The 15,063-nt window shown below is 33.0% G+C and overlaps 2 protein-coding genes across 6 annotated transcripts; both read right to left on the reverse strand.

The window, feature by feature from the left end:
• Positions 1–717: 717 nt before the first annotated feature.
• On the reverse strand, positions 718–4,178 carry LOC130807851 (molybdate transporter 1-like). The gene has a single exon (XM_057673218.1). The coding sequence runs from the start codon at positions 3,946–3,948 to the stop codon at positions 2,524–2,526; it is 1,425 nt and encodes a 474-aa protein (XP_057529201.1). The 5' UTR covers positions 3,949–4,178; the 3' UTR covers positions 718–2,523.
• Positions 4,179–6,116: 1,938 nt separating this feature from the next.
• On the reverse strand, positions 6,117–11,239 carry LOC130807850 (probable pectin methyltransferase QUA2). Of its 5 annotated transcripts, none has more exons than XM_057673215.1 (9): positions 10,936–11,239; positions 9,390–10,050; positions 9,179–9,311; positions 8,398–8,638; positions 8,088–8,313; positions 7,814–7,989; positions 7,239–7,542; positions 6,637–6,775; positions 6,117–6,553 (listed from the first exon to the last, which is right to left on the reverse strand). In XM_057673215.1, the coding sequence occupies exons 2-9, from the start codon at positions 10,046–10,048 to the stop codon at positions 6,398–6,400; spliced, it is 2,034 nt and encodes a 677-aa protein (XP_057529198.1). In that variant the 5' UTR covers positions 10,049–10,050; positions 10,936–11,239; the 3' UTR covers positions 6,117–6,397. The 5 variants fall into 5 exon arrangements, with proteins under 5 accessions (XP_057529198.1, XP_057529196.1, XP_057529197.1 ...); XM_057673213.1 differs by having other exon boundaries at positions 9,390–10,075; XM_057673216.1 differs by having other exon boundaries at positions 6,118–6,553; positions 9,390–10,041; positions 10,936–11,238.
• Positions 11,240–15,063: the final 3,824 nt, after the last annotated feature.

The following is a 15,063-nucleotide window of genomic DNA, read 5'->3' on the forward strand; positions in this document are numbered from 1 at the left end:
AAAGTCTTACTCTGCACATGCCCAAACCATCTCAATTTCACGCATCTCTGCAGAAATAGGGGCAACCCTAGTTTCTCTCCAAACTTCCGGTTCCTGATCTCATTCATCATTGTGTTATCGCACATCCACCTCAGCATACGCAATTTTTTAACTTCCATCTTATGTTCAAAGTTTTCTTTACAGGCCAACATTATGTTCCATACAGCACAGAAGGCTTGATTGCGATTTGATAGAATTTACCTTTTAATCTACTTAGAAGCATCACCTCGATGGTTGCTCGTCACTTGAGCCAACCCGCTTGTATTCGATGAGTATTGGTCATTATATTTATTGTTCATTCTAATAGACTGATATATTGATCATTGAACATATAAGGATGATCAACTCATATTCTATCATCTTATATGTAAGTGTAACACGTAGTAATAGATATCTTCATAAAATATATTTTTATAAATAGATTAGACTATTTTAAATCAAATTTGAGGAAAATGATGAAATTCAACTTTTGATTTTCAATCAAATAAGTGAAAATTAAAGTGATAAAGTAATAACCATCAATCGATTTGCACTGTAGTTATGTTCTCCATAAATAAGCTGATCATATATCTATTTTAAAACTAACTAGCAACGTAATCCGATATTAACCCGATAAATAGTAGCCCGTAACCGAATCTTTCTCAAAAATGGTCAAACACTATCTATACATTATAAAACCAAACCAATTATTAACCTATGACAATTGGAGCCCCATTAACACTCCACTCAAATTTTAATCGGCATTGAATCGACACTAACCAAATAATTTGAATAATTATTCTTCAACCGACATGAGCGTGAATGAGCACCTCTACTGAAATCACTAAACCTTTGTTATTGAAGTTTTTCAAATCATTTCAATTGCCTGTGTGCGCCTCCAATTCACAACACAACTAACGAAACAGATACCTGTGAAGTTGCGCAGGCCTTAAAGATTTGCCTGCATATTTGGAGCTTCTTGATGTTTACAACAGAAAACGTTAATATCAGACACCCCTCGCTCCGTCCCAAGGCTTTTAAGTACTGATCATTGCCTAATTTATGTTGATGAAACCCAAGTTCTTCAAACTTATGAGAAACTCAAAACAGAGATATGGATGTTTGGATGAGGAAGTACAAGTGAAGTATTTGCTGTGTTTCGTTACGTGTTTACAATTGGATAAACCTAATCTTTGTTACATGTAGCAGTTTCTGATAACACCAATCATCAAGATGCTCCACAAAATGCATGTTTGAATGTCATATCTTCAGAAAATAGTCAAGGACTAAAGGATATGCTCATCCAGGGGAGCAGAAATCATGTGATGGAAGAATTTTGTTGATGATACTAAAAAGAAGTGTCTGGCAGTATGTTTACTATAATTAGAAAACTTTCACTTGGATAATTTGTCGCGCTAATGATCCATTCGATTTCAAATACTAAGATGTACTGATATAAATCATAACAAAGGTCCACTACTATAAACGTAAACTACATTTAAGCGTCGGTTGAGGATGCTCGGAGTTGAAGAATGAATGAAAATGAGGATACATATTCAGCTTATCAACCACACAACTCAAACCTCCATGCTACAACAGGAACCGTGCATGAGCCGAGTATACACCCTGAGCCGGCTGTGTTGTTGCACATGAGCATGAACCAATAAACGTACTCAGGATGCCTGCAACTGCATGATGCTAATACGTTGGTCGAGTTTAGTCATCAAAGCCACTTACAAGGAAGAGTAAGTGAGGTTTAATTTATCGTCCATTGCTATTATTGATAAACCCGAGAACGATGTGGCCAAGAACATAAAGATTGAGCTTGGAAGATCGAGCTTAGAAGATTCAGGATGCATTAATGAGACTAGAATCACATCTGAAGTATGTGCGTACTCGATCAAAAATCATGTGGATACAGATTTTTTATGGTGTGATCTGCAAGAGGCTGCCCAAGATCAGCTAGTACAGCTACTGTCCTTAGCAAACAATCACAGAAGGATAGAGCAGAGGATAGATCGACAGAGATGTGTTTATTCTTTATGTTCAAATGATTAGAATATGATGTAAATATAGATCTAAACTATACAGACACGATACTAAAAGAATACACAGTTAAACAAACTATTCAAAGCTAACAAACTTTCCTGCCAACCCTTGTTCCAAACAGACTTTCAATTCACTTTTACCGCAATCAACTGCTATAGCATGATCTGTTATTGATTTGCAAAACCATAAATGGAAGAACTGATTGTTATTATATATCCTTTAAAATTATGAAGCATAAATCACTCAATAAGACAATAGTTTTACTGACATAATGCCAGTAGGGCAGTAGTTATCAAGCCATAGATGGTAGACATGAGTTGCAGCAAGATCAGATTTCAACAGCAATACTCCATTACCCCATGTCATTAGATGTCTCCCAGCTTATCTTCGTAAAATGAAAAAAATTAATAGCTCAGATCCAATCACCAATCTGATAATATATATATTATAATTCGATCATGAGTTTCTTTCCATCCATAATCTAGGGAAAGACTGCAGACTGTCCATTATTCTCAACTTAAGAAGAAAATGAGCGATAATCCCGGACAAAAAACCAAGTGATGCACCACCTGATCCAACCAAAGATACAGCTGTGACCAAAAGCATCACAAAAGCCTCTGCCTTTGTGTTCATGTCCCTACAAGCAATTGCTAGTTCAAGTCCTGCAAATAATAGCAATACACCCAATACTCCAACAGGAAACAGGTCAAGTATTTTTATAATTGAACTCCCTAATACAATCCCAATTACTAATTTGCTTATACCCAAAAGTGCAACACATCCTCCACTTCTTCCACCAAACTTATATTGTCCTGCCAAACCACCAGCTCCATGGCAACATGGCATAGCACCAAACCAACATCCAACTAAATTCATCATCCCAACTGATACAGAAATTGATGTCGCCGAGAAATCCTTGCCTGGAAAAAGGTCAGATGTCAACTTACACACAGCAATGACAGAGTTCAGTATTGATAAAGGTAATTGTGGAATTGTCCCCTTGATAAACCCTTGTTTCCATGACTCTTTAGGAATGTTTAAAACATGAATGGGAGAAGGTCCAAATTTGAAACCATTGATCACTTCTTTAGGTCCTCTAACAATTGCCAAAATAACCCCTAATAAGAAGATCATGAAAGCACTAGGAAGAGAATATAAAACCCTCCTAAAACCCCTATTTCTTAATCCCTCTACCTCACTATCCCCATTTGATTCCAAATCAATTTCATCATGTCCTCTATCTTGCCCAGCACCATTCACAAGAATGATGAAACACCCACAAACAAGAGCTAATATCAAACCATCTAAACCCAACCAAGGTCTATCACCCGAACTCTTTGACTTAGCAAAGTCTTGTTCTTTTCTTACATACTTTACAGCAGCCATTGCAAATGCTAACCCCTGTGACAGCTGAATTCCTCTAACAACAGATAAAGGAATTAACACATAAACAAGTTGCATTAAGTGGGTAACACCCAAAACAAATAATATACCTGCAGTACAAATCCCAGCTGTCATAATCTCTGGAATTCCAAAATCTTGATTAGCAAGAGCAACTGCAGCAATAGATTTCATGGGCTGAACTGGCATAGGCACACCATAGATTGCCCCAGTGACTATGTTATATACACCAGTGAATATTAGAGTAGTGCCCAAATCGAGATTTTTTGCTAATGTTAGCGCTAGGACAATAGGGATGAAAGTGCCCAAATCTCCCATTGCACCATTTAATTCGCCCCATTTCGACCTTAAATTAAGGTTACCTTTTAAGGTATCCCAGAAATTTTGAGAGAGGTTTTGCTGATTTGGGTGTGGAGGAGTGTTTTCAAGGATTCTTTGGTGTAGATTTGATGAAAGATCATGGGATGTTTGGGATTCCATTGATTAAATCGATACAAATTGCAAGTAATTTCGATTTTGTTTGTAGGAAAATATGGGGTTATAGGTTTAGAATACAGAAGGAAAGATCGAGGGAGAATCAGTTATTTGTCTTTTAGAAACATCAGGAGTCATTTACTAGAATATAACTAGTAGTACTTCCTCAGTTCCGTTTTAGTCACTACATTTGTATGGGCACGCAAATTAAGAAAAGTGATTGATCTACACTGTTAGTTGATTGTTTACTTTATAAAGTATAGTATTTTATTATTGTTAATTGAAAAAAAAAAAAAGGTTGTTAGGTTACTTTATAGAGTATAGTATAGTATTTTATTATAGAGTATAGAGTATAGAGTAGCATAAAAATAAGGGTAGGTAGAACTTTAAATAATTGTTTTATTACTAAAAATAAAAATGTAGCAAGTAATATGAAATTAACAAAAATAAAAAATGGTGCGTGTATTATGGAACGGAGGAAGTATTATATATCATAAAAATAAGAACCCATTCTTAATGGAGAAAATGAGTTCTGGACTTAGTAGTTCGTTTCTGGGGAAATGAATCAATGATCGTGGCCTATTAGGAATTCATAACTGTCAATTGTCAAATTAGCATCCTTCTATCATTTAATCCAGAAATTCTTAATCAAATCAATATATTTAACAAAATTAAATAGGCAAATAAAAATAATAAAACTAAGTTTCAAAAAAAAAAAAATCAAAACTCTTATCCAATTAAATCCTACTCTATATAAAGATGATTTGTTAACTTTATAAATCATCGTTATTTTACTAAGACCTCCTTAGCCTCCTCATATGGACAACTTCTAAATTTAATAAGTTTTTGTATAAAAGACATACTTCCTCTATTTTTTTTATTTTCACTCTAAATACCTTTCTACGCAGTCCAATTCGTTTGATGGGTTGCTTATATGTACAATTATTCTCAATTAAATGTTATGAAAATATTCGACGAGACGAATATAACAAGATCTCGTATGAGTATGTTTTTTGGTTTGGTGTGGACATGGATTGTTTGGTGTTAGTAACAATAAACAAGACAAGAGATGGTCTAGAAAAGTTAAAAAGTCAACGAGCACTTGTCTATGTATAAAAAGAGATCTGAATGCCTAGCTTCATTCTATACGAAGTTTTACGCTACTCTCAAGTGTTATGTAATAACATACACATAAAGAAATATCTATGTAAGTATTCACATATTTCCCAAAATTTTGATACATCAGAACTTTTTTGTTCAAACATTTTGGATCAATATTATCAAATATGTGGAGGATGAGGAAGTACTTAACATACTAATTTCGTTCCTCTAATATTGTAAAATGTTTTAATATTACTTCTTTTAGATATGACCTCACCTATAATACACCACTAAAACCTACAATTACTTTCTCTTTTTCAATTTAAAACCTATAATTACTCTACTGAAAGACATAATATCACATACAAAGCTACATTAAAATACCCATTTTATCTATTTTCCTTGGTTTATATGAAAAACATTAAAATAGTAAAATCAAAAGGATAAAGACGTATGGAGAAGTATAGAGTAACTACATTGATTAGCAATGATCTTAGGCTATCTAATAAAAGAGTTTACGACATATTTGGGAACCATGATTTTTAATATGCGTAATTAAATATATAAATGATCAAAATATCGCATTAAATTGCATAAAATGTGAAATATAACAATTATAATAAAACGAAAAAAGTAGTTAATATCATATTACATTGCATAAAAGGTGAAACATAGCAGTATAATGAAACGAAGAAAATAGTTAGCAAGTATAATGAAACGAAGAAAATATAATGATTAGAATATTGCATAAGATGTGAAATATAATAAGTATAATGAACCAAATAAAAATAAGTTAAACAAAAACTTGTGTGTTGTTGAATTACTCCAACATTGACCATTGACAATTATTATAAAAAAATAATACCTAGAGAAAAGCAGTCCATTAATTCACTTATGATTGACAACTTATATTGTGAATTACCTTTTACAGAAGTAAATAATTTCATTATTTATTTTGAGATCAATGTTATTCACATTTAGCCGTTTGGTAAAATTACCCCAACTTAAAACAATTTAAAACTTGAGTCGCTTATCTTACCCTAATTGATGAAAAACATGAGCAAAACTACGGAAAAGCAGAGACAGAATGAAGGAGATGTAATAAACAATGTGTATTATGCTTGTATATACTTTGAAACAAATACATTATACAACATATGTATAGTTTACTAAGTAGTTTATTCAATATAATTGAACATATCTGTCTTTATAACTCAAAATTTTTTTGAATCTCATCCTACTCATAATGTTTTAAAATTCCAAACATAATCAGTTAGCAGGCAGCCATTTTTCTGCATCTCTAGAAAAAAAAAATGTCTAATTCCCAAAAAGAATACAAGTTAACATCATATGTTTACACTTTATCACCTGGAAAGGACTTGCGGCATACAAGCACGCGCTCATCAATGTTTGATTCAACATCAACAATACGAGCATCCCAACTTAATCTGGTTGCAAGTGTTCTAGCTAATTCAATCATTGAAAGTGTGTCACGGAATATAGCCCAACCCTGCAGAAATGTGAAATAAAAAATTATACGAAATGGCTAATACCTGTTGCATGACTCGTAATCTCACTATACATTCTGCGTACCTCTGGACGAAGAAGTCTATCTATGTCTAAGAAGAGATCAAGAATTGTGCATTTTTGATGCTGCTGAGTCTCAAGTGACAGCAATCCATCAGCGTGAATCATATCGTATGTTCGTGGATATGAAGGAAACGCTTCACACCTTAAATAAGACATGGATTGTGAAATCAGCATATTAAGAACTAACAATTTACCTTAAGATCCATTTTGTATAATGCAACCAAACAGTATCATGTGGTAAAAGTTAAGCTATTAAAAGGTGTGTTGCACCTAGTGTCACAAGATTCGCTAATCACCTTGTGAATCGCGAATCGAAAAAAGCGAATTATGGTCGATTTTGGGCTATTTTTGGACAAAATTGTGTGAATCGCGAATTCAAAAAGTGAATTAGCTAGCTAATTATGTTACACTGGTTGCACCTTAGAAAGTTAAGTTTAAAGAAAAATAAATTTGCGCAAGTTTCAGTCTGGAATACCCAAGCTCATATTCACAACCAAATTAGTTTCTACAAGTTCATAAGGTTGATGCTTATAGTCGCAACGGAGATTAAGATCCCCTATCGCATATCCACAGCATTTACGACATAAAAAAAGGTAAAAACATACCAATTATGTGATGTTCCTATGAAACCTCGGTCAAGTATTAAGGGGAGTGAATCACTTGCAGTTGTAGGAACCACGTTCATAACCCACAGATGTTTCCCAGCTTCCAGCAAGGCGTGGTTGAGCCCTCCAAACTGAGCATTCATATCCAATACATTCCTCAGCATGTTAAAGGGCGGGGAAGGATCCTCATCCCCTGGTCTCTTAGGATGATCAGAGAAAATCTGAGGTGATAACAGAGACCAATATTCCTGAACTGCTGACTTCCACTTCAAGGAATCTACCAAAAATAACTCAGTACGGACACCTATATCACACAAAGGCAAAGCGAGAAATAAAAGTTAACAGATGCAGGAAACTATGAAAAAATATTAGCAAGCTATAATTGAAAATTATAGCAGGGCTGAACAGGTCGCAAGAATAGAGTTCAAAATAGCACTGCGGTGGCCCTGCTCGCCCTCCATGTAGATTCGCCCCTTGTATCACGTAGCATATCAGGAAATACAAAATGGGTTTACCGTTACCCATCAGAATGATCAATATTTTACATATTTTTTAGGAAAAGGGTAAAACTATACCATAAATGTTAAGTTCACTAGAATTTAGATTTGCTCTAGAGGGCCAAGCAGTGTGCTGTTTGATCGGAATCCATCTTTCACTATGAGTTCCACCAATGCATCGATGCAGAGGTTGATAGTAAGGAGATTCAATGTCATAGCCCTTCTTACATAAAGGAGGGCTTAAATCACGCTTCCTGGATAATCAAACATAAGGCAAACACAAAGAAAATTCAGCTTGTGTGTTAACGTTCTTACTTGGTTGAAGTGTTGCTATCAGTGAAAGAAAACTTACTGAGATGAATAACAATTCTTGTGTGTGGTTTTTCTCCATATAACTGTATCTTCTTGCTGTGAAAGCATATTCCAGCACAAACTTTCAGCAAAATGTTGGACGAATTGCCATTTCTTTTGGCTTTCATCGCTCTCAGGTGATCTATGTATACTGGGGACTGGAGAAGTCCAGACAAAATACCCTCCTGGCCTCAGAAGTCGATCAGCTTCAACCAGAAAAATCCCATCTGTACAACATGGCTTATTAGATCCTTCTTATCCTATTCTGATTTTTGTCTTTAGAGAGGGGGGATGGCGGGATTTCGATATACCTTTTTGATCCCAGTCAATACCACATCTCGCACAGTGCAACATGTCAAAGGAAAGTGAAGAGAACGGCAGCTGCTTAGAACTAAAGGAAGCAATCATCGCAGGAAGACCTCTTTCAAGGGTTAACTGAACTTGACTACCTGATGGTTCATAATTTGCTACACACATTGTTAAAATATTTCGCGAGAAGAGATGTGCTCCAAAACTACCGTAGCCACACCCAATGTCCAAAACAGTTCTAATCTGAAATATAAAAATCGGAGGAACAACAAAAAGTTAAGCCAAAAAGGCAGAAATTCGTTCACGTTGGACTAACAGGAAAAATTTAAGAACTAGGCTTGATAGCTGTTGACTATGCTCCTCAGCTAAAAGAAAGAGAAACTCAGCATTCATCAATGGACACACTTAATGACGTGATAATTTGTTCAAGAACCAACCTAGTGACAAAAAAGACATTGCTTCGTTCATTATAAACTAAAAACCAAACTATGAATTTTTGGTTCCATCGAAAATGGACACACTGTAACCTAGAGATATGATCCATAAAACAGATAATCCTAGCTACATTAAGGTAACCATTGTCTAACACAATTATTATGGGTAATTTTGTTAAATGCTGAATTGTGGAAAAAGAACCAATCATAAATTTCAGCTCATGTTTTATTATGGACAAAGCTAGAAATTCATAATATTCAAGCGAATCCTAGAATTTACTTATAACACTATAAAAAAGTACAAATTCAGATAAATACTATGCTTGAGGAAATAAGAGATGGCACTCACTCCTGCCTGGTTGAAGTCAGAGACACTTCTAAGACCAATCATATCTGCAATTTGATGCGAGTAGTCATCAACGCCATCAAACATAAGAGAGTCAGAACGGAATGATATCTGATCTTCTTCCAACATCATTAACCTGAAACAAATGTTCTACAACATAATCAACAGCTTTGATTGAGAATGTTTCCGAGCAAGCTAAAAATGTCCCACTAACCTTTTTGTCACGGTTCCTGAAGCAAGAACCTCTTGAGCAGAAATCTTCACATTAGAATACCAAATGACATCTCTCCCAGCAGGCCACCTAAGCGGCAACTTGTAATTACGGGGTGGAAGAACCACACAATTTACCCTTGAACCACCATCACACTGACGGTCCGAATGGGACCCTTGAGCACCCTCAGAAAAGTTAAAGCAAGGTACATAATTTTCATATTCCTGAGCACAAAACTCAATTTCTTTGAGCCTTGAGGAACCAAGAGCAAGATCTTGAATATCCTTAAAATCAGATATCAGCTGTTCTTGGAGTGGTAACCACCAATACCCACCAATGAAGTTAACTGATGGTTTTCTCGATATTGAAACCAGTCGTCTAACAGATGTGAGAAGCAAACTGAATGTTGTAATAGCCACTACTAGCTTAAGAACTAAACTAAACAATTGATGCTTCATTTTGCCATTTCCACCACTATTTTTGTCTACTCTAAAGTAACTATCGTCGATTTTATTTCGCAAAGAATTCGAAACGTTTGTAGAACATAAATCACCCATTTCCTTATCTTTCTTTCTTCTAATCTCATCCTCGGGATCACTACCAACAAGTTCTGCCTCTCGCAGTCGCCCACTGGATCCCGCTCGATTGTGTGGTCCTACCATAGCTTCAATATTTGATTCACAGTGTAACTAAAAAGAAATCACAACAGGTTTTCTTATCCTCCTAAAATCTAATAAAAGGGCAAAATTTCCAGCAATTGAATTCAGATTTCTCAATGATCCAATACATCTACTTACTAGTCAAATAACACTTAAAAATTATGCTTACAAATCCCAATTTGTCTGAATGGATTACACAATTAACGGCTCGTTTGGTAGGTTGTAATAAACGGTGGTAATGAGAATGAAAATCAGTATAATTTTGGTTGAAAAATCTCTTGGCTACCTTGATGTTGTCCAACTTCAATCATCTCATTTTCTTCATAAAATCTATTCTAATGTATTACCATTCGAAGAGGTGGTATTAAGTGGTAATGAAAATTTGTAAACAAAAACTTCTTCGTAATTTCATTACCATAGAGAATGACACGTAACTTTTGATAAAATTTTACGCTATAAATCATTCCCATTACCACCGTTTAGTATCACTAACCAAACGGGCCGAAAGGGTTCAAATTGTTTATGCATAACTTCTTGATCTAAATTTAATGCGAGAAATTATGAAATTTCTAATTTAATTGTGTAGATTGCACCAGAGGAATACACAATAGAAAAAGACAGCATTAGAAAAAGTAAGAACTAGATCAAATCAAAGCCTTAAAAAACAATCAGATCATAAAAGACAACAATGCCATAGAATTAACCCTGATTATATAAGATCAACTAGATGAACCAATACAAATCAACGATCCAAATAACAAAAATTTAAGAAACAGGGTAAACTATGAAGCTTAATTTTAAATAAAAAAGTGATATTAGGAAGATCTTAGGTTTAAAGCGGAAATTAGCAATTGGAAAGGAAATTAGAGGAAGAAAAAGAAAGAACAAACCTTATAATTTTTCAAAAAGACGTTAAAAGAGCTCAGCAAAGTAACAGTTAAAGTAGGACTACTGATGAATCTTGTATGATCTTTTTCTTCGAATATGTATCAGTTAAATCAAAATAAAGAGATCAGTTTTGCTAGTAAGTGGTAATAGTGTTGGAATGGGTATAGTAAGTAGTGAAGTAGTGGCTACTTAGGTTCAATGGTGAGATGTGAGATTGCGACTTCTGTTACCGTCATTAATGAATAAGGTCAAATTATTCGCCATAATTGTGGATGGCTTTCTAGTCGGCTAGATGCATCATTCATATTGTATAAAATCGAATATTGTCAATCATAGTTACTCCTGTTTACAAGCTTAATTAGACATAAATTTTCGTAGTCTAACTCGTTGTGGACCCCTGGTGTGTCGTACAACCGTTATTTATTAAGACCTCCTTTTTTTAAACAATGATCAATTATACTATATTAACATGTGGACTGTAAGTCTGGTGTCATGTCGTATCGCATGCCAAGAAATAATTTTTCTTGAATCATTTATAATATAGGCTTGCAAATATTGTTATACGAATTTCGATTCTCTTAATTCTGATCTACGATTAATTTAGAGGTGTTCATTCGGGTGATCGGGTCGGTTTCGGACGGGTGTTATTCGGTTCGGTTGCATTTCGGATCGGTTATTTTTCGGTTGTGTGTTACAACGGGTCACACTCGGGTCGAGTCGGTTAGTCACAGTTCGGTTGGAGATCGGTTATTCAAGCTATCGGGTTAGCATCAGTTCGGTGTCGGTTGAAGTTCGTGTCGAGTGTCAATCGGTCTCGGGTTGTCATCGATTAATAATTGGTTCTGTTTTGTCGGGTACAGATCGGGTTCAAGTTTTTTTTTTAAAGGAAAATTCAGCTACGTATTACTAATTACTATCGATGAATTAATATCAAATTAAGTTGTTAGTCAATTTTTAATTGATGACAAGATTCCCTTTATTTAAAGCAAAATAGTTAAAATGCAAATCAATTAGTAATCATTATTACTTTGTTACTTTTACTTGTTTGAACGGAAATTAAAATTATTAAGTTCTATCAATATTCATCTAATTCGATTAAAAGTAGTTAAATAAACATTGACCATTGATTATTAACTCTAAATATAGGAAAACCATGTATTTATAAAATTTAATTTATTAAAATATCTAACACTTTATTAGATTAACAAATAAGATGATTGAATATGAGTCTATCATACTTCTATGTTAAAAATTTGTTCAGGTTTACGGCAGTTCGATCTAAAATTCGTTCGGGTTAAGTCGGTTTTAGCCGGATAAAATTCGGTTTCGAGCGTGATTCGGATCGGATATGGCTCGGGTCGGTCATTATTAGATTCGGGTAATCTCGGTTAACGGTTATGTGTCGATTACAAAAATCGGTTACAGCTCGGGTTTAGCTTTCCCATTTTCGGTTGCCAACCGGTTCGAGTATAATTTCGGTTCGGGTACTGTCGGTTCAATAAACCAAAAAAATGAACAAATTTTCGGGTCGGTTTACTTTCGGTTTCGGTTCGGATTTTCGAGTCGGATCACTTTTGAACAACTCTAACGATTATACAACTATACAGTTCAAAAATAGACATGTGATCCAGATCATAAGTATCATCTTAATAATGGAAGGGTCATATGATAATATCAATATAAGAGTATAGGTAATAGGATCATAGCACAATTTTACGATCGAATCCATAGATTTGATCCTACAAGGGTAGTCTCACTCGCTATAAATTATTATATTCTAGCTTTTACTTACATATAACTACAAGAATATACACGTACTTTCTGATTAGCAATTCATAAATGACTATGAAAAATATTTCTTATAATCAATTATCTTATACCATAGAAAAGCATATTTGTAGGACCTTATGAGCGTACGATCCATTCGTTTAACCTAGGAAAAATGAGTTTGCATCTTGTTATTCTTCATTAAACTTGTTCAATTTCGGTACTCCTCAAGTTAATTGGTGTAACGGATCGCTATTTTCTAATGTAGGTTTATTATAAAATATAGTAAGTAATGCTAAGCGGAAGTCTATCGAACCGTGATTATTGCGAAAAAGGAATGAAACAAAACAGAATTTTCAAAAAAAACAAAAAAAACTTAAATCATTAAAATATAATTTTACGTATTACATCTTTCGTTAATACATAATTATCGTTTTTTACATACCCATAATATAAACTACATACTTATAATATCCTAATCTCACGTAAACAATACAATAGCTTCTTAATAACTTCATGTAAACTTACCTGCAGCATCTGCTCCCGAAATATGGGAACAGCTGATGGAAATCGGTTAGCTTTAAAAAAAACCGAGTATAAAAACTTACCGTAATTATGCAAGTATAGAGTATATATGCATTGCAACAAATAATATACAAAAATAAGTGCATCACAATAAATAATATGCAAGGTATCTTATGTATTGTAGGGAATTCATCTTTATATTAGATTCATTTATATATATTAAACTTCTGGTCCTTCTGCTTGAGTACCAAGGCGTGATTTACTAACACTTCTGCTTGAGTGTTAGGGCATGGAATCCGATTATTTATTTAATGAATACAACACATATGATCTTTGTTTGATATATGTAAGGGCCTGTTAGGGTGAGGTAAACCAAAACCCCTAACTTAGTGGGAGTCGTCACTCCTCCAATACAATGTTGCTCGAGCCACAGATCAGGTTAAACAACCTTACTGTGTTCGCCGTATTTTACGTGCCGGAAAACACGTCCCACGTTTTTTACATGCCGGAAGCATGGTTCGGCATTTCCTTACTATCAAGTCTTTTTATTATCATGTTACTGTTTTCATATAAATGCAACATCACAATAACATATAATAGAAATTTATTTATAACAACTTACATATAAATAATCATTTATTATTTAACTGAAATGGGTATTTAGTATTTATTTGTAGATAAATTTTCAATTAAGCTTAATTAATTTCTTAATAACCAATTTCTTAAATGACTATTTATTTTAAATGTTAAAATAAATAGTTCCATCATAAATAAATACTAAAAATGTCTTAAAAAGGACATATTGGGTTTATTATAGATCCTAACTCATTTATCCAAATTTTTAGAAAATAAAATTTTGTTTCATTTAATTAATTTCTTAATAGCTTATTTTTAGATTTAGTACATGAATAAATAATTTCCTTAAGATTAAAATCGACACGAAATATTTTTAAAATAAATAATTTATTTAATGAGTTGATGTATTCTTATTCACCAAAATAAATTAATTTTAATTATTATTTTCATTTTTCTTTCTTTTTGCCTATTATAACAATTTAGATTATTAATTTATTTCTTTAAAATTTAAATATTACAAAATTCCACAAAAATAATTTAAATGAAATGAAAATACAGTAACACTAAAATAAATTATTTTTTTTTCCAGAATTAATTATTTTTAACCCAAATTTATGAATTTCCTTATTTTATGCGTTTTTTTAGCAAAAATTAATAATGATATTAATACTCCACTATAAATCACGAAATTAATACACAAATTATATTTCATATATATATATATGTACAGAAAAATTTTGGTTTAAAAATATTAATGTTTACTATTTTAATTTATATTATTTCGGTTTATGCGGTTTTTGGCAATTTCAATGAATAAATCATATAAAATAAATTACAACGAATTAATTCACCAAAATTTTCAGAAAATTAAATTTATATATACTAAACAGATATAAAATTTATGGGCATAATTTTATGTAAATAAATATATGTAAGAATTTATACCTTCAATAATTTCACTATTAATTAAATTCCTTTGTTGTAGAATTTTTAGCCACAAAATTAGCTTCCTCCCCTTGAATTTCTATAATTAACACTAAATACTATTATTAGAAAATTTTTGAGAATTTTTAGGAATTTTTTCTAGGGTTTTTATAATTTTTCTTTAGGAATTTGCCTTTTATGAATAAATTTCTGAATTTTTTTTCTCTCCTGTTTTTCCCACGGCACATTTAGTTTATTTATAGGCTATTGATTGCAAAATTATCTATTATTAAATTTTACTTCATGGGCAAGAAATGAAAAATCCAAGATCTTTATTC

Source organism: Amaranthus tricolor, chromosome 3 (assembly GCF_026212465.1).
Source record: "Amaranthus tricolor cultivar Red isolate AtriRed21 chromosome 3, ASM2621246v1, whole genome shotgun sequence".
NCBI lineage: Eukaryota > Viridiplantae > Streptophyta > Magnoliopsida > Caryophyllales > Amaranthaceae > Amaranthus > Amaranthus tricolor.

Bases quoted from the DNA above. Each gene is read 5' to 3' on its own strand.
- LOC130807850 (XM_057673215.1), bottom strand. From the start codon at position 10,048: ATGGTAGGACCACACAATCGAGCGGGATCCAGTGGGCGACTGCGAGAG. The intron at 6,776-7,238 runs GTATGTTTTTAC...GTCTTATTTAAG, and splicing joins ATAGGAACATCACATAATTG to GTGTGAAGCGTTTCCTTCAT. The intron at 6,554-6,636 runs GTACGCAGAATG...ACATTTCTGCAG, and splicing joins ATAGACTTCTTCGTCCAGAG to GGTTGGGCTATATTCCGTGA.
- LOC130807851 (XM_057673218.1), bottom strand. From the start codon at position 3,948: ATGGAATCCCAAACATCCCATGATCTTTCATCAAATCTACACCAAAGA.